Source organism: Microcebus murinus, chromosome 17 (genome assembly GCF_040939455.1).
Source record: "Microcebus murinus isolate Inina chromosome 17, M.murinus_Inina_mat1.0, whole genome shotgun sequence".
NCBI lineage: Eukaryota > Metazoa > Chordata > Mammalia > Primates > Cheirogaleidae > Microcebus > Microcebus murinus.
The window spans coordinates 43994469-44015492 of record NC_134120.1 but is presented as its reverse complement, the minus strand read 5'-3'; the positions used below and the strand labels follow the sequence as shown (position 1 = coordinate 44015492).

General features: G+C 37.6%; 1 protein-coding gene across 10 annotated transcripts in view; it reads right to left on the bottom strand.

Annotated features, from left to right (window-relative positions):
• The window catches only part of OSBPL1A (oxysterol binding protein like 1A), a 187755-nt gene that overhangs the window by 67772 nt on the left and 98959 nt on the right, over window positions 1–21024 (bottom strand). For 9 of the 10 annotated variants that reach the window (XM_012745965.2, XM_075993584.1, XM_012745966.3 and 6 more), the window contains one exon: window positions 5197–5359. The exons of the other annotated variant lie outside the window; for it this stretch is intronic. In XM_012745965.2, coding sequence (XP_012601419.1) covers window positions 5197–5359 — 163 coding nt within the window. The remainder of the gene's footprint in view (window positions 1–5196; window positions 5360–21024) is intronic. 10 annotated transcript variants of the gene reach the window in all.

Here is a 21024-nt window from a genome sequence, read left to right as displayed (position 1 = left end):
GCTCAACATGTTTCTAAAAAGGAAAGTGAACACACGGTATGAAAAACAATATATTCTGAACTTATAATATTCAAAGAGCAGGAATTTTCCATGAAACTTCTATCTCAGGCCGGTACTAAAGAGTAACAGCCGTGAAATTATTTATTTAGCTGGCAATAAAAAAACAATTCCTTAGAAGATTATTAGAGACTCACAAAAGCCATGCACCTTTATTTTTCTCCCCCTTAGCTACTTTGCATCTCTCCGCTCCCTGTGAGCAGGCTCCTGGCTCCAACTTGACTGTAAGTTCCTTGAGAACAAATCTATCTTCTAATAACATCTCATCCCTGCTCCCTCCCTGGCCGCCTGTCCCTCCTGTCCCCGACAGAAGTCAAAGTGGAGAATACAGATGCATGAAATCAGCAAGTGTTGCTGATTATCTTGGGCTCTTTATTGAATACCAATATATTTTTAGGGAGGACAGAAATATCAATGACATTTCTTCAACCACCTGCTTTCAACAAGAATTTAGAGAGCAACTATGATTCTGTGCTATGCACATTAGGGATATAAACAGATATGGTCCCCACCATCCTAAAGAGACAAGTAAAAGAGACACAACGGAAGGCTATAAAAGAAGTGTAAACTGAAGGAATGCAAAGGAAGAAATGAATTCTGCCTGGCGGAGGCAGGAAAGACCACCCAGGGGAAATGTTCGAGAGCTTTGGTAGACAGAGAAGCATAAAGTAAAAGTGAAACTGATACGATAGAAATATCTAAAAAACCACTTTCTTCTGGAAAGTATTTCTACAACTTGATTAGCTAGCAGAATAGTTTTTCCACAGAATTAGTTAGCCTTTAGTTTCTCATTAAATCTTTTTTTTCTTCAATATGCATGAATCTAAGTTTAGCCCTTTTCCCAGGAAGTGTTCACTTATGGTTTACATCCAGAATTTCACTTGCTATAACCACTTCAGTCCTTACACACACACACAATGAGGACAAAATGTGATACGTTATTAGATCTGTCTCCCAATAATTTTACACAATGGAATCCAACCGAATGGTGAGAAAGAAATATGCTTACTTTATGGAATTTCGTGAAATCTTTAGTCACTGAGCATACTGGAAAAATAATTTTTTCAAGCGATCCCACAGGGCTGGAAAAATTATTAGCTTACACTCCTGGCTCTCCACCAAGGTTCCCCCACTGTATTAGATTTCCATTGATCTTGCTTATTTGAAAACGCTTAAAGAGACATGATAAAGGGAAACAGCAAACCACATGGGCTTTAGATTACACAAAATTATCCTTTTACTTTGAAGGAAGTAACATAAGTAAGTTAGCAACTTTTAAAAAGATTACACATTTAGTGAAAACAATTTTAACATATTTTAAAAGTAGTATCTTTAAAAATCTTTTTTTCATATCTTCTCAGTATTAGGCTAGGCTTGATTTAATCTACTGTTGCCATTTAAGGAGCTGAAATCAAGCTTCGAATGAGACATGGGTTTATTTATGTTTCCCTGCTCTCATTTAACCGTGCACTTGATCGCTTGACTTCACTGCTGCATTGAGGCCTGGCCCGAGGCCAGTGTGGCAAGAGTGCAGACAGTGGAGGGAGCAAAGGGACAAGCTGAGTGCGAGGACAGGCACGGTCTGGATCATGTCGAGAGCCCTAGAGGACCGTGAAGGTGTGTGGATTCTATCTGGAGGATGTTAGGTAGGGGGATGCCACGATGTGATTATCTACAAAAGATCACTGTGCATGGTGTGCACGGAACAAACTTCCGCAGGGCAAGGCTGGAAGCTCAGGGATCAGTTCAGAGGCCAGAGGAGAGTGGGCACAGTGCAGGTGACGATAATGACAGCTGACATTTGTCAACCCCTCCGTATGCCCGGCACTGTTTGAAGTACATGACAAATATTCATTTATTCCTCACAATAATTGTATGATCCATTTGCAGATGAAGGAATATGGCAAAGAAAAGCGAAATAACTTCCCCAAGGGCACAGGAGTTGGTAGAGCTACGTTGTATCAACAGCTCCAGCTCCAGCACCTGCACCTTCAACCGGTCCCCTACACCAACAGAACATGGAAGAACTCATGGTACAATGGGAGGCAGGATGGACAGGCCTTGCTCTGTGTTTCACACGAAGGTCATAAAGCTCTCCTACTTTCTTGGCTTTAGGAGATGAAGAGGTGCCATTTATTAATACTAAAATGAGGCCAACCCCAAGAGGAACAGGATCTGGGAGGAAGATCAAGAATTCATTTTTTACATATCAAGCTGACAGCTGAGTATATACACTCTAGCAAGAGGTCAGGACTGGAAATACAAGTGCAGAAATTGTGGTATACAGGATAATGGCTCCTCAAGGATGCCCGTGCCCTAATCTCTGGAACCTGTGAATATGTTGCCTTTTAGGGTAAAAGTGACTTTGTAGGTATATGATTAAGCTCAAGATCTTGAGATGATTCTTGCTAAAGGTATATGATTCAGCTAAAGATCTGGAGGCTGTCCTGGATTACCTGGGTGGGCTCGATGTAATCACAAGGGTCCTCAACAAAGGAAGGGAGGGGAGTCGGAGCCAGAGAGACTGGAAGACGTCACACTGCCATTATAGCTTTAAAGAAGAAGAATGGGGCCTTGAGCCAAGAGATGCAGGCAGGTCTCCAGAAGCTAGAAAAGGCAAGGAAACTCTCTCTCCTAGATGCTTTAGAAGGAACACACTCTGCAAGCACCTTGATTTTAGGACTTCTGACCTTCAGAACTATAAGAGAATAAATCCACATTGTTTAAACCACTAGGTTTGTGGTAATTTATTATAGCAAAAACAGTAAACTAATATCGGAATTTCAAGTTAGTATTTAGAGTTATATGGTGTTGAAAGTCTGAGTGAAGGAAGCAACAACTAAAGTCTCCTTGAGAAGGCACAAAGATTTGGGTACCAGAACAAATGGGGAAGTGATGGCCTTGATTAAGGAGGGACATTTCTTCTTTTGTGTAACAGAAGTGATGAAGGAAGTGGGATGGAGGCTGATGTGTGGAGGCTGCAGTGGGAAGATGAAATCATTCCCAAATGATGGCTTTTATGATCTCAGTGAATTAGGTGGCTGGGTCAACAGCAGGTCAGGGTTTGAACCAAGGACATCTGACTCTTAATTTTAATGCAGTTTCTATTAATACACTGTACCAAGTGATTCCCAAAACTTGTCGTAGGAAATGGCAGGAGTGGACACAGAAGGGCTACTATGTTCAGGCAAATGTAACAAAACTCAGGTAGGCCATTCAAGGCACCTACCACCACGGGACACTGTGCTGATAAGCCCAGGCTCTTGGACTGGGCCTGAGGATCTTTCACAGCTCAGCAACCCATAAAGCAGCAGATACTGCAGATCAGTATGAATTGGTACTGGAGATGAAATTTATTCATATAGGGACTACAGGTACTATAGTTATTTTTATATATATATTAAAATTATATATATTAATATATATTAAAATATATATTAAAATATATATTAAAATTATTATATACATATATTAAAATTAAATGAAAATTAAAATTATCATTTCCTTCTTTTTTCATTACAACAACTTTTGGGACATGTCAATATAGTTCTTTTTATCTCCTCCCAGAGGAGACAGGAGTCAAAAAAATGACTGAGAAACAGAAAGAAGATAGTAGCCACTAAATGTCTCTCAAGGAATGATTAAGGAAATTGTGGTACAACTGTATCATGGACTTTTATGCAACCTTTAAAAAGACTAGACACAGGGTCGATCGATGTGCAGTGTCAGTAGTCACTCTCCCTCCTGCCTCCCCCCAAGTCGTGTTAAATACTTAACTTCATCTTACCATTCATTCCACCACTTTCAAATCCTAGCTTTACTTTCTCTTCCCAATATGACTTGCTCTTCTCACAAACCCTATGGGTAACGGACGATACCACGGTCATTATAATCTTTCTCTAATTATTCCACGGTCTGGCTATTAAATTTACTTTTCCCCCTTCCTTTACTTCTATCACACCTTTACTAATAAATTCCTGTTTGATTCTTTGTCTTAAACAATGACTCTCGTCTCCATCAGTCTACATCCTACCAACATTGTTTTCCTTGTCCCAATTATAATATCATTTTCTTTAACATCCTACACCTAATCTTCTTTAGCTCTCATTTCTACTACCTCTCACCATGCATCCTCTCTTTCATTTCCTGTTATGAATTTGATCCTTCATTTCACATATGCTGAGGTTTTCTGCTTCCATGGTCAAGTTATGTGAAACCAGTAATTGTATACACTCAACCTATCATATACACATTTCATTTCCTCCCGTAAAATAATTTTTCTCAATCTCACTGATCCTCAACCACTGCTTTCCATGTTCCCCTTCACCTCTCCTGCCCACGCCTGCCTGGAAAAGTCTAAACTAAATTCCTAAAAGGTCAAAACTACTTAGCAGTTCTTCCTTTCCTAAGTCATCCTCAACTCGCCACACAATACTGAGTATTAACCAACTCTGTTCTAGGCACTAAACATACCAACCCAGTTAATCACACAACCTGCTGAAATGAATGCTGTAATTATCCCATTTTAAATATGTGGAAACTGTGAGCCAGAGACGTCATGGAACTTGCCCCAGGTCACACAGCTGGCTAGTTTCAGAGGCTCTGGAGTCCATGGTCCCTGCAGGCATGCCATGCGGTCCTTCCGCATGTGTTTCTGAGGCAAAGTTAAGTGCCTCCTTTCCTCGGCTGAGGCTACATGGTGATCTCCCCTCTCCTCTGGCATTTACCATACTGTACTGTAACCAAGTGCTTATCTGTAACCTTTACACCAGACCTCTTTGAGGACAGGAACTGTCCAGCTCTCTGTCCTTGGAACATGGGATAGCACCTGGCACTAGGAGGTATTCAAGAAATAGTCACTGAACAAAGGTCTAGATCAAAGGTGGGCAGTTTTAGCAGCGCTCCAATCCCAGCATAGCACACATGTTCAGTATAGTCAGAAGCAGTGATGAAATGAAATTTTATTCCAAACTTTCAGACTCCTGCCTTAATAATATGACACACCAACAAAAGGTAATTGGGGGGCTACACTGATATAGCTCTATTTTGGGAAACTCAAGGTGACATATGCTCTAAAAAGACATTTAGGTGGTAGACTCTAAATGACCAACAGTACAGATGGAAGGGCTCTAGAGTTACCTGAAAGCGCATCATAGAACTCGTCCTCACTAAGGATGCTGAGAGGTGGAGATCCTTTAACCAAAGACTGCTCTAATTCATGATGTTCAGTGGCTAGAGTCTCCAGTGCTTCTGACAAAATTTTGTTTTTCTCTTGTTCCTGTTCCAATTTAAAATTCCTCACCTACAAAAAAAAAACAGACACACACAAAAAAGACTTCAGAGTGACAGGAGACAAAGACGTACTCAGAGGATGTGAAAATTATTTGCTTTTGATCCAGTTCAGCTGCAACATCAGAAATGAAAACAGTCATGTTATATACACATGGCTGAATGAGCAAAATTACTAAGCTAATTTTGTTCTTCCCATGGGGCCTTTTTTCACAACAGCTTAGCTAATGAAAATAGATTAAGAACCAGCAAACAAATTCAGCTCAAATGGTTGGGATCCTGGTATAAGAAGAACATTCGTCAATGTAGAAATCATATAAACTTTTTTAAAAATAAAGAACATTTTTCTCTCAACAATAATCATGAAATCAGGAAACCAGTTTTAGCAAATTTTCAAATGAAATAAAGAATTAAAACCATTGTAAACATTAAAACATACAGCACATCAAAGCATGAGATAAAACCCCCCAGTTTATTTCCAAAAGAGTTAGTACATCAAATGAAGGGAAACAAGTTGCCCAGCAATGACTGTAAACATTTAATTTCCATTTTTCGGCTCCATATTTTGCTTTCAATTCCACACTTTACCTCTAATTTAGTACATTAAAAAATAAGATTATTGAAAAGGTAAAGCCTGGATTGATCTTTTACCCTTAGAAGATACAATCTATTCCTCCAGTCTAACTCAAGAGCAACCAACTTTCATGGCTGACCAAAGTCACCTAAAAATTCAAGTAACCTAATCTTCATAAGATAGCATGCACTGGACTTGGTATGGACAGTTCCACCTATTTTTGTATCGGAACTCTGGAAATCACTACTATTCCTTAACCTTGCTCGATTTCCAGAGCTCATATGGCCCTGCATGCAGGAGCCAGACAAGCTGGGACCCACCGGTGGAAACTGTGTATTCTCAGAAGTTTCTTGTTCCTTAGTTTCCTCTCCTATAAAATAAGAGGTTTCCACTATCACCCAGTAATCTAATCATCAGGCTTCAACTCAGAGGTCTTCAAACTTTTTTTTTTAAATCACTTTAGCAGAGAACCCAATTCTCAAATATAATCCCAACATATAAAATAGATATTTTAGAAAGCAGAACTGTGCTGGGTGCCACGCTGGGTATGGATCAGGAGCCCCATTTCTTTGACTTCCCCCTCATCTCGCCAAGCTCCCCTCAAGGTCCAAACCCAGGGGCTATTCTAACAGTTTGAAAAACACTTGATGGGGCGACCTCCAAAACTTCCTCCAGGTCACACTTTCCACCTGTGGGTCTTAGGAGCTGTAGACCCTCTTATAACCGCTCATCGCGTTCCTCACTGCTGAGTCTAACCCTCTCACTTCCTGACATGCCCTCTATCATTCTCCTCCCTGTGGCCCCCAAGGATGAAGCTTCTCCATCTCTGTTCTGGCTCCAGAGCCCTCTCTGTGGCCCTGAGCTCCTGACAGCCTCCCGTCAGGCACAACACCCTAAGAGTCCTGGATATAACTTAAAGTTTAACCAAAATGTTACGTTCATAGCAGAAACGAGATCATCTTAGGGATGATTCTAGTCCTTGGGCACCTTACAATGAGATTATTATTATTAGAACTGTGATAATAAAATAAAAAATGTAATAAATGGTAAGCAATAATGAGTAGAGAAGACAGGCAAAACTGAAAAAAAAATACTTACATAATTACAAGTTTTAGGAAATTGAAAAATAATTTGCAAACATTCCTATGATCTAAATTGTATCTCTAGAGGAGCAAATACTAGAATTAGGGCTAGAGTCAATTTAAAAAAATAAAAAGCTGTCCTTCCTCCATTTGATGGGTTGACCAATTCATTTATCTATAAACAAGGACTACAAAATGGAGCACAATGTCCAAAATGATCTTTTCTTTGAACAGAAAAGATCTCTCAGCACTGCTATATATGTAGATTCCAAAATCAACATTGTAATAAGATCCAAATTCTTTCACCCCTACCCATCCTCTTTTTAGCTTTTCCAACATCAAAATGCAAATGTGCTATATATACTGAACATTTAAATATAAGAATTAGCTAAATTATCCCTTCTATTTAACAAATGCACATATTTTAACACCTAACTTCATCCATTCCAGATTTCAGCAAAGTGGCAAAATAAATGATTGAGGCCCCAAAACAGCCAGTCCTCTCAAAAAAATCTTATTCAAAGTGCAATTTATCGTTTATCCATCTAAAATAAGTATCTCTTCACTTTTGCCACATCTACATATGTTCTCACTTGTTCTTAAGAGAGAGAGAGAGAGAGGGAGAAAGAGCAGAGGAAAAAGCCCTAACCACGGTTCTATTTCTTACCTTGTTTTTATCTTTCTATTGATCTTAGTGTACTTTTATTAGTTTCAAGCCTAACAGGATTTTCTGCACTGAAGATGCTTTACTGTTAATATAAAACTACCCACAAAATGGCAATTTCTCCCATCATGTAAGTGACGTACATGAGAGAGTAACCGTACATCACAGAAGCTGCACTAGTAATGGGCTCTCATTGCTTGAGAGAGGCATCTAGCAGGACACTTAACTGCCAGTAATACTTTTAGCCAGTCAGAAGGGTCACTGGAACAACGTAATTCCAAATATACAATCTCCACATTTCAGCAACACCTCAGAAAAATCTTGCATTTAAAAATTAGTGTAGAACTGCTGATACAGATACACAGAGCGCAACTTTGTAAAATATTCACCTTACTTTTAAACTATGTTTCAAAATTCTCAGTTGTTAGCTTAGAAACTATGTTGTAACAGAAACTGTACCTCTTGTGCAAAACCTCTTTGTAATTCCACACATACTACTTCATTTATAATATGTATCAATACACGCATATTGATTACTAAGTTTTTAAAATTCTCAAACTGTAATAATTACTACCCTAGTCATTATTACAGGAATAAAGAACCCCCTTCAAAGAACTAGTGTATCCCAACAGATGTGTTTAAAATTACATTAGAACTTTTCTAGAATAAGGCTAACATATTGTCTTTCAAATTCACACAGAAAATATATACCCTCAGCCCTATGACTTTCCAACAACAAAAATCAACATATGATCAAATGAACATAATAAATGTTATACTTTTTATTAGGAAAAAGCACCATATGCTTAACAGTAAGCATGTAAATTGCTGTGTCTGTGGCCCCTTAAAGACTGATACAGTACAAATTTAAGCCTTTCCAGTAGTCTGTCTCCTCAAACCACCTCAATGTGGCAAGGCAATCTTTCATTTGGCTTAATTTCATGCTAGAAGGTGAAATTCACAGCAACTACTTCCAACATAAATGTCAGCAAAAAAATCCAGCACTTTGAAAACAGTCATCTGCTAGCCAGCTTACACTCATTTTATCTTCTCTCTCATTCTAGAAAGTGCATTGTTATCTACCTATGTTTCACAAAGGCTAAATGAGGCAGAGATGATAATTATATCTGGCAAAGGCATGGCACTAAGTGGGGAATCAGTGATTCGTAGTCACAGAACACTATGTGTAATTATCCAATTATAAGACAGGTAAAATTTCAGCCTTGATAGTCAATCTGGCCAATTCAGAGCAAGAGCCTTACCCCTTTCTTCTTTGCTACTGATGGATAGCTGCAATAACCAAATGTATTAGCTTGAGACTGAAATACTAGATCTTTCTTTTTCTTTGAGATAGAGTCTCACTCTGTTGCTTGGGCTAGAGTGCCATGGCATCAGCCTAGCTCACAGCAACCTCTAACTCCTGGGCTCAAGTGTTCCTACTGCCTCAGCCTCCCGGGTAGCTGGAACTACAGGCATGCACCACCATGCCCAGCTAATTTTTTGTATATATATTTTTTAGTTGGTCAATTAATTTCTTTCTATTTTTAGTAGAGACGGGGTCTTGCTCTTGCTCAGGCTGGTTTCGAACTCCTGACCTCGAGTGATCCGCCTGCCTCAGCCTCCCAGAGTGCTAGGATTATAGGCGTGAGCCACCAAAATAGATCTTGAATTAACACTTGCACCCCCATAATATGCTAAAATAAATAAAGAAAAAAAAATAAATAAAAGAGCCCCTAAAAGGCTATTGCAACAAACTGGAATAAGAGATTGGTAAGAGCAATGGAAGTATTGGGAAGTGGTCAGATTCGGGATATATTGTGAAGGAAGGCCTAGATGATCTTTTGCCAGATAGACTACATGGTATAAGAGAAAAGAGGAATAAAGGGTGGATCCATGAGTTGGGCCTGAATGACTGTAAGGACAAAGTCACCATTATCCAACATGAGAAAAACTGCAGGAGAAACAGGGACAATCAGGAGTTCAATTTTATACCCAGTACATGGGTGATGCCATCAGACATCCAAGTGTAGACATCAGGTTGACAATCAGATATCAAATTGGGTGTTCAAGGAAGTAGCAATCTGGGCTGGAGACAAGACTCTGGGAGTCATTCACAAACAGATTATATTTTAAGTCATAAAACTAGACACGATCACTAAGAAAGCAGTGAGATAGGAATGAAAAGAAATCCATGGACCGAACCTTCATAAGTAAGCTGAAAAAGAACCAGCAAAGGAAACCAAAAAAAGAAGACAGAGAGGAGGAAAAACAAGTGTGTGTGGTGTTCTGGAAGCCTAAAAGAGGCATTCAAGGGGGGGAAAAGTGATTAACTGTGTCAAACATTGATGACAGATCAAATACAATACCATAAGAACTAAGAAAAGACCACTGGGTTTGGTGACATGGAGGTCACTGAAGAACTTGACAAGTGCAGCTTCAGTGGAGTGTTGAAAGGATGTTGAGGCAAAGACCTGATTGAGTGGGTGGAGAGAATGAGAGGAGAGAGAAGAGCAAGTACAGCCCATTCTTAAGAAGTTTTGCTCAAAAGGGGAGGAGAAAATTGGGGCAGTTGCCGGAAGGGGACTGGAGGTCAGTAAAGTTTTATTATAGAAGACAACCCAGTCTGCTTTTACACTGATGGGAAAGGTTCACCAGACAGAGGGAAGTTAGGATGTAGAAGTGAGAGGGCAGAAGTGCTAGAACGATGTTCTTGACTTTGCAAAAAGGAATAGGATCTAATCCACAAATGCAAGGTTGGCATTTGCAGGAGAAAAAGCAGCGTGTATGTGCACAAATTCAGATAGGTAGGGTTGTGTAACTTCAAGTTTTCTTCTAATTGCTTCTGTTGTCTCAGGGCATATAAGGAATATCGAGAAAGGGAAACAGACAAAGAGGTCATCAACCTAATTGGTTCCAGCATGTGATGTAGTAAGAAGTCTCTAGTCTCTTGACATGATAGATAACATGAAAAAAGTTCACACTGACAGTAAAAATGAGATGAGTCCCAAAGCCTTATTCACACTAACCTGGTCAACCCAACACATAGTGGCTTTCAAGCATCTTCCCATTGCTTACAGCTGATTGTGACTGGCTCCTGGCACCATTAAAAATTGCCCCTCTCTTAAAGGCACTGCCATCTTCCTCAATCTGGTTCAAGCCAAGAAAAGGAAATCCCATTCAGAGCAACCTCTGCTCCATTCTTCACTCAGACTCCACCATGGCAAAGAAGATAAGAGCTTATCTGGTTGATACATACTGACATGCTGAAAGAAAATGACCTCAATGGAGTTTGATAAACAACACTTTCTACTAATAACCTGCTAATTACTTCCAAAGTGTATCTTCAGACATTTAAATCAGGCAGAATTTGGGGATAATCCCATATTTGCTCTAGAACAGAGTCCAATTAAGAAGCACCTAACAACACTTGAGGGGAAAAAAAGACTTTGGAAATAAACAGGGTATTTTATAAGTAAGGTGGTAATGTTACTTGGGAGAATCAATATAAACCCAGAATATTTGATATTTATTTTTGTCAGAATGATTTAAAAATAACCACCTATAAAAATAAAAATCAATGGGAGACTGGCGCTATATACATATGACAACTTCAGTAAGTTTAGCTTTTTTACACATCTTTCAAAAAGCGAAACATGTGAGACGTGTCTTCTGAAAAGAAAGTCCTGTTCACTCCTGCAGTATGCTACCAATAGTGGATTCAACACACATTTACTGCACTGCTTTGTTAATGGTTCTGGCATTTAAAATAATTTGGCATAAGTCTCATAATAATTTGCTCTTCAATTGTAAAGTTGAACCACTTGATGCTGATTATAATTCTCATGTAGGGAACTTCTTTAGGAATTTAAAATATCCATCACTATGTATATTTTACAATTCAGAAGTAGTAGTAGTACTTACAGGATTATATTCCCAAAAGCACTATGCACCTTAATGTATAATTTCCAAATTATTTCAGATTGCAGTATATTGCATTAAAAAATTCAAAAGGTGCCGGGCGTGGTGGCTCACACCTGTAATCCTAGCACTTTGGGAGGCCGAGGCGGGCGGATTGCTCAAGGTCAGGAGTTCGAAACCAGCCTGAGCGAGACCCCGTCTCTACCAAAAATAGAAATAAATTAATTGACCAACTAAAAATATATATACAAAAAATTAGCCGGGCATGGTGGCGCATGCCTGTAGTCCCAGCTACTCGGGAGGCTGAGGCAGTAGGATCGCTGAGCCCCGGAGATTGAGGTTGCTGTGAGCCAGGCTAATGCCACGGCACTCACTCTAGCCTGGTCAACAAAGTGAGACTCTGTCTCAAAAAAAAAAAAAAAAAAAAAATTCAAAAGGTTTTCATGTATCATCATGTGAATGAAAGAACAGAATGTTAAATTGCCACATAATGGTAGGTATTAAGCATACTGCAAACACATTTCAATGTAATAAATCAGTGTCGGCTATATAAAAGTAGTAGCATTCAAATCAGCCTAGTCAATAAAAATTCTGTAATTTTTACAAGTCTACTTTTTAAGTCACATCTTCTTAACTTTCCATTAAATATTTGTTCATGATTGTATCCCTAGTGCCTGGAATGGTGCCTGAAATGTGCTCAAAGGTAAGTGCTGGAAAATATCTTTATTATTAATTTTAGGGTTTTTTTTTTTAAGAGACAGGGTCTACGTAGCCCAGACTGGTTTCAAACTCTTGAGCTCAAGGGATCCTCTCTCTCCAGCCTCCCGAGTACTGGAACTGATGAATATTGCAGTGTATAGTAACAGGAGAGGTAGAGGATGGAATGAAGCAATGCAAGACAGATTTTCTTGATAGATCTCTTTAACAAGTATTAAGTATTTAAAAATTTACCAAGAAAGATATGATTTAAGTGCAGGGCCTTTAGCAAAAATGTCTCTAAAAAAATCTCATTATTCTTAACTTCAGTATGAGTTTATTGAGAAAAGAAAAGGTGACTGAATTTTACTAGCATTTGTGTAAAACATGGTCCTGCTTACATAGGACTAGTTCTACATCTACTGCTGCTAAGGTAAACACACAGCATTTACAGTTTAGAAACCACTTTCACATACTGTTAGTTCATTAAATCCTATCAGCCCTATGAGAAATGTATGTTTATGTGTATGAACAGAAGATCAAAAAGCTTAAGTTACCAAAGGTCACCAGGACCTTTTAACACCCAATCTCACAAGCTTTCCAACCCAAGGTATTACCAGTAACTATACAGTCCAATGAAATGGTGATGGAAATACACAATCCTGAGTCTTAAAAGCAGAGTCTCACCTGCTTCCTATCTGTATAAGAGTTGCTAGACTGGCAGACAAGGTAGATCAGGGAGGAAGGGGTGGGAGTTACCTGGCAACTAGGCAAACATTTGTCAAAACCATCCCTGAGATCCCCTGTTGGGATCACATCACTGTAAAATGACAAAATAATTAGGTAGATTGGAATCCATGCCCTCCAGAAGAATGGTTTACTCATTCCAAGCACTGATAGATCAATCATGCTCAAAACTTGGAGCTGAGGTTCCCAATCATGAATAGCATATTGGATCAGCTATAGGGTTTGTTTTGTGGGGTCCCCCTCTTTTCTTAAATTAGAAGGCCCTATTTTAGCCGAGACCCACTTAATCAGGACTTCCAAAAATGAACAAGGCCCAAACATTGCAACAAGAGACTGCTAATTTCTCTCCATACCTACTCTCCTCTTTTTCCTTAATAAGAGCCCTAATTTTTTTACCTAGCTACATTGCCCTCCAGCTAAAAGACCATATTTCTCAGTCTGTCTGGCAGCTGTAGCCATATGGCTAAGTTCTGGCCAAGAAAAATGGAAGTATTGTACAGAATTTACCAGATCCACTTAAAGGGAAGGGCACATTCCTTTTTCTGCCCTTTCTTCCTTCCTGATGACTAGAATTTGATACTAGGAACAGCCCCTAACACCTGGAACTGCCATACCAGACCCAGACCACCTGCTTCCTGTCTTCTTTAAGGTGAAAGAAAAATAAATTTCTAATTTAAGCAAATGTTATTTTGTTTGGGGTTTTTTATTTGTTAAATGCTAATACATGTAATGTTTTTATAAACCACCTACAGACTATTCTGATGTGACTCCTGGATAAAAACTGATCTGGAAGAATTTATTTATTTGTTGCACAAGCAACAAAAATTTTAAAACTTTAGTGCAATAAAGCACATTATCAACAAAGTAAAAAAAAATCTATGGAATGGGAGAAAATATGCATCTGGACAGAGTTTAGTATCTAGAATATATATACAATTATATAAAGAACTCTTAAAACTCAACGAGAAGACAAACAATCCAGTTAAAAAAACAGCAAAGGCTCTAACAGACATTTTTCCTAAAAGATATACAAATAGCCAACAAGCACATGAAAAGATGTTCAATGTCTGTAGTCATTAGGTGAATACAAATCATAACCACGATGATATGCCACTTCACAGCCACGAGAATGACTGTAAATTTTTTTCTAAAAAAAAGAAAAATAATTATTCCCAGGGATGTGGAGAAATTAGAAACTTGGTATATTGATAGGGATGTAAAATGTTGCAGCCACCGTGGAAAACAGTTTGGTGGTTCTTCAAAATGTTAAACACAGAATCACCATATGACCTAGAAATTCTATTCTCGGGTATATAACAAAAATAATTGAAAACAAATGTTCAAATATTTGTTAAAAAAATATTCATAGCAGCACTATTTGCAATAGTCAAAAAGTGTTAACAACCCAAATGTTCCTAAATGAATGGATAAACAAAATGTGCTATATACATACAACAGACCACTCAAAGGAAGGAACGAAGTACTGACAAATGCTACCATGTTCATGAACCTCAAAATTATTATTTATGCTAAGTGAAAAAGCCAGACACAAAAGCTCACATGGTATACGAATAGATGAGTATGAAATGCCCAAAATAGGTGGATCCACAGAGACAGAAAGCAGATTAGTGGTTCTCAGGGACTGGGAATAGGGTTGGAGGTAGGGAGTGGCTGTTACTGGGTACAGAATTCCCTCTGGAGTGATGAAAATGTTTTGGGAAGTAGATAGATGTGATGGCTATCTATGATGAACATAATAAATGCCACTGAATAGAATACTCAAAAGAGTTAATGTTATATGAATTCTACCTTAAGTTTTTAAAAACTTCTTTGAAAAACTCAAAAAAAAAAAAAACCTACCAACATACACACACACAAAAACATGCATTTATCACATGACCTGGCGATTCTACTACTAGGTATTTACGTAAGAGAAATAAAAGACGATGTCCACACCAATACTTGTATACAGATATTCACAGCTTTGTATGTAACGTCCAAAAATTGGAAACAAACTAAATGTCCAATAGGTAAATAAATTGTAGCACAGCTATAAAATGGAATACTATTCAGCGATAAAAAGGAATGAACTATTGACACACACACAACATGGATGAATCTCAAGATAATTATGCTGAGTTAAAGAAGCCAGATTCCTCCCCCTTAAAAAAAAAGTACATATATGATACAATTCCATTTATATGGAATTCGAGAAAATTCCTACTAATCTTTAGTGATAGAAAGCTGATCAATAGTTGCCTGTGGACAGGAGTGGGAGAAAGAACAGGAGGCATTACAAAGAGTCAGGAAGAAACTTTTGGAAGAAATAGAAGCATGCCTTATTTTGACTGTGATGATGACTTCATTAGCATATGCATCTGTCAAAACTCATTAAAAACTACAATTATTGTACATCACTTATACCTCAATAAAGCTATTAAAAACAATAGCATTTAGCAAGAGGAAGGGCATACTAAAAGAAAGCTCATATAATGACAGAGTTACAACACCACCACATTTCTTATGCAGTCTTAAAAGAATACGTATTACAACAAAAAAATACTCTGAGATTACCGAAAACAATGGAGGATATTCAACAGCAATATATACTGTATTTATATCTGCACACCCATATAAATAACTAAGACACACCAAAATCTTGCCAGTGGCTTCTGGTTTTTGTATTCTTCTCTATAAGCTCCCAAACAGCTTTCTGTACACTTTTATATATCTTCCATATATACCTCATAATTTTATAATTAGCAAAATATTTTAAAACACACCTATTTAGGAATTGATGTTTGCATTATCAAATTTTTGCATCACATTCGCAATACGTTAAATGCAAAATGATGTTTGCTAGATCCTCAAACAGTGCAAAACACCTGACTTTCTCAGATGTCTAGTACAGAAGCCCAATCAGAGAATTTGTTAAGCACACTCCTGCCTCATCACAGTTGCAAAGCTGCTACCTAAAAATAGCTTGCTCTTATATAATCACTCGCCACAGATTTGTATATTTTATACATCCTTGAAATAAATTTCTCTTTTAGAGAGCTAAACATTTTTAAAAGAGAAGTTTAATCAGAATCTAAACTAACCTTACCTTCAGGAGTTATTGCTATTTCTGCTGATGAAAATAACTAGAAAGAAACTTATACCACAGCAACTCTAATTTTTTAACTGAACTCTACTTGGATTATATATAACACATCTATTTTAAGTGCACAGTTCAATACATTTTTACCATTATACACCCCATATAACTAGCACCACTACCAAGATACAGAACATTTCCATTAACCCTTTTCCCCAAATTCTCCTGCACCCCTTCAGCCACTCCCCGCCTCCTCCTCTTCACTCCCAGCCAAGGCCACCGCTGTTCTGAGTTCTGTAAGCACAGATAGGCTTATCTGTATTTGAACTTCAAATAAATGGAATCATGTAGGATGTATTTATTCTTTTGTGTCTGGCTAACTTCACTGAGTATAACATTCCTTCAGATTCATCCAAGTTGTTGCAAATATAAGTAGTTCTTTCCTCTTCACTGCTGAGGACTATTCCACTGAACAGCTACTCCATGATTTCCAACTCGACTTTTTTAAACACCTTCAGCTCTGTCTTTGACAAGAGCTTTCTACAAATGGTGAATACTGTTTAAGCCAAGAAAGATAATAACTTTGCTTTTATAGAATTCTGATATTTTATTCTATTTTGACAAGTGTTTTCATGGCTCTCTAACAGGGGGACAAAGTAAAATATGCTGGAATCACAACTCAGTAGCTTATAACTCCATGTGAAGAAAACATTTTAAATATCTTAAAGCAGTGCTTCCCAAGTTTTGCCTATATATACATTTACTCTATGCCGGGCATTATGCTAAATACATGGTTTACTGTCTCATACAATCCTCCCCACACGGTCTTATAAGGTCTGTCACTGAACTATACACTTGAAAATAACTAAGATGGTAAATTGTATGTATATTTTTACCAAAAATACAATAAATTTTTTCCTCCAAATATTGGACCAAAACATATAGTTAGGATTACACTAACATAAAAAAAGGCTCCCATTATAATATTTGCTACATATTTTAAATTGGGTCCTTGAAATTATAACAAAGCCAATTAATATCAGAATGTTTATATGCATGATATAAAAGAAAACCATGGTATAAAGTAAAAATATATTCCTGACATTTAAAAACTATTTACTTAATACTAGTTGCAGAAAAATCCCAAAATATAATCACTGTACATGAATGCACTGGGGCAAAACCACATTCAGCTAACTCACAATAGAATTTAGTAATCCAGTGACTGCCAAACTGTGAAGCTATGAAAACACAGTAATTTCTGCAGGGGTAGGGCCTACAAGTGATGGGGCCTACACAGATACTGTGGACCAAACAAATCTGGCTCTGAATTCTCTTAAGGCCAAAACAAACAGAAATACAATCAATTATGTCCTTTTAATTGTCCACAAGGAAAAAAAATAAGTAACAGTTCTTTAGGGAAAACAAACTCCCTCTTTGCCCTTAGCTCTAATTTCTTACCTAGGATTATAAATAGGGAAATAAGAATATTAGAAACTAAGGATGTAACTCCAGCTTCAACTCAGTGAGGGCCATTTTTCTGCAAATCTAGAAAATAAAGTCCAAGCTAACACATTCAGACAGTCTAGTTTAATCTTAGGATAAAATTTAGACTATCTGGAGAAATTAGCAAATTTTGTATTTCCCCAAATACATCTACCAAGCAAAATTTTCACAAAAAGATGGATAGCAATTTCCTGTTGAGAACCTGGAATACAGTTATTCTGTGCAAAATCTGAAGACACTTCAATATTCTCATTCATATGGTTATCTTATTTCTAAATTTGGTATCCTTTTGTCAAACAGAAATTAGCTTATACAAATGGCCACACCAACTTTGAAAAAAGGTGGACTGTCTTCTCTAATGAATGAATTTTCCTAATTCAAACCATGGATGATATGGTTGAGTTGTCTTTCAGCACTAAGTTTGGAGGCAGAATCCTAGACTTAGGTCTAAGTTTTACCCCTTCCTAGCTACATAACCCTTGGGCAACTAAAGGATCCTCTCTTGGCCCAGGTCTCCTCTGTAAGATAAGAGAACAGACTGATTATTTTCAAACTGTGTTCTATGGAGGTGCTGCGGTGGATAGGGGTGCTCTTACTTTCATCTGTCTTATGTACTGGCATCCACATCTGTCTCCACCACCAACAAAAACTTTGAAAACCACCAGACTAGATGGCTTAGTCTAACAATCTAAGACTGATTCTATGACTTTGGAATTTTAAACAATTAACCTATAACCCAAAATAAAATCATCAAAAATAAGTGAATATTCAAGATTAACACATTTCTATCAGAGGTAAGAGATTTCACTAAGAATTATACTCATAAAACATTACTTCTAATTCAGCTGTTTAGAGCCCAGAATGACAAAAATCTCCCTCATAGAAACATTACGATAAGTGAATGCTGGCTTCTAAAGTAAGCTCAGAAAGGCCCACTGCCCCAAATATAGCAAATAATAACTATATAAAAGATCAGAGGATGTCACTAAAGCATAGCACCCAGCCACCAGACATAACAACATCTACATCTGCAGCCTGAGAGGTTACACATGCCCCTCTATCAGAGGACAGATACCTCCCTGAGTCTCTCCCAACCACTGGGCACAACTCCTGTGCTTCTTGTCATTTCTGTCACCACCCACTGCTGCCCAGCAGGATTTCTGTCATCTAACACACCATGCCACAAACCACTTTTGCTCCATTTCTGTCCCTGAATTGTGTATTAATTTCTTTTAAGATATTTTTCCTGAGAATAAAGCATGGAAAGCCATATCTTATATAAAACTGATAGGTTTATCCTCATCTGAGTCTCACAGCAACCTGTGAAGCAAACAGAAAGAGTCTGTGTTAACAACTCCATGTCACACAGGAAGACAGTGGGCCTTGGAACAAGTAGCCCAGAGCCAAAGAGCAAGAAAAGCCCCCTGCTACTGAAACCCATGCCTGGGGACTTCAGGGAACAGCAGGTTCGCATTCTTTCTATCGGCCACGCCTTCTTCCCAGGCTTCCCCATCCTCTCCCTGGCTCTGTCTTCAGTTGCACTGTATCAGAAATAGCAAAGATCACATGGTAAACAATGGTGAAGCCTCCAGAAAACCAGATGCAGGTTATCCTGGCTATTCCACTGGTGCCAGGGCTAAGGTTCTTAGGTGAAGGAATGTATGTTGAGCAGGCGATGAAAAAATCCTCTAGGGGTGGAAAATAAGGGAGAGAAAAAAGAAGTAAAAGAAGGGAACAAGGGAATGATGATCATTCTTCCACCACTCCAAGTATCAAGCAATAGAAAGGATGGTGTGTGAAGGTGCAGGAAGAGGATAAAGAGGAAGAAGTAAGCAGCAAGGTGGGGAAAAGAAACAGAGAAGTGCCAAGCAGTAGAAACAGGAAGAGGTGGGCAAGAGAAAAAACTGGAAGTCATCCAAACCTCCTGTAACTTCTAGGTGTTTTAATATTAGGAGAGCAGGATCTATACTACATAAATTAGCAGTCTTCAGGCTGGAAAGATGGAGTCTACAGAAAATCTAATACAGATTATTAGAGTCTATAAATAAAGTAATGGCTAAAGCTAGCAGTGATATATTTACTAAATCACAAAATACTATAATAAATATACAACTTAAAATCTGGAAAAGAAAAAATTTAGAAGAAATTATCCACTTTCAAGGAATAGAAGATAATAAATTTATGGATCTTGGAGAAGAAAACAAACTCAAAATATAATATAGGTAATTATAAAAAATTTAAAAATGATGTCATAGATAGCAAAGCTAAAGACAGTTCTTTGCAAAGTAATCAAAAAAGCTTTAATGAGACTAATGAGAGAAAAACATACACTAAGATTCATTTGGAGAGAGAGAAATTTATTTAGAGATATCCAAATAATTATGGGGAAAAAACGGAAAAAGATTAGGAAAGAGAATACATACTTACAGATCCAACTTAAGTTAAAAAGACAATACAAGACTATTATGAACACATCTATAACAATAAATTTTGAAACTTAAATGGAAAGGCTAAATTCCTAAAAATATATAGCTTGTCAAAACTGACCCAAAAAGAAGTAGAAAACTAAAATAGTCCTATAACCATTAAAGGTATCTAGTTAATAATTAAAAAAAAAAACTCATGGTTTAATAAGAAAGTTCTAAATTTTCATGAAAGAGATAATTTCAATTTTATAAAACTTCTACCAGAAAACAGCAAAAGAAAGACTACTTCCAGACTCATTTTATGAAGCCAGTATAACCATGATACTAAGCCCTGATGAGGACAGAACAGGAAATTACAAGCCAATCTCACTCATAAACACAGATGCTAAAATCCAAAAGAAACCAAATCAAGGAGAACATTAAGGATAATATATCATGACCAAATTAGATTTATTCCAGGTACACAAAGCTAGCTTATCATTACAAAGTCTAAATATAATTTCCCAGCTTAACAAATTAAAAAACCATATGATCCTCTTAATAGATTAAGAACATCTGATAAAATTCAACACCCTTTCATGATTGAAAAAAAAAAAACAACATAAGAACGAAATCTGGTAAATGGTATTTGTTAAATGCCATTAACAGTGAATCATTAGAAGTCAGAGGCACACTTTTTTAAAAAAAAATCTAGGATGAACATGAATTCCCCCCATCCCAGCTTCCATTTCACATTGCCAAGAAGGCCCTAGTCAGTATTTAAGAACAAGAAAAAGAAATAAAACGTATAAGGATTAGAGAAAAGAATAACATTGTGATTATTCAGTTACAGATGTCTACAGAGACTGAATCAAAGTCTATCTTCATTATTTCTGCATCCTCACTTCCCTCACACATTTGCTCCTCTGCTCACTGCACTCTGGCTTCCTCCCACGTCGTGCTTCTAAATCCTCTTTCGTAGAAGATTC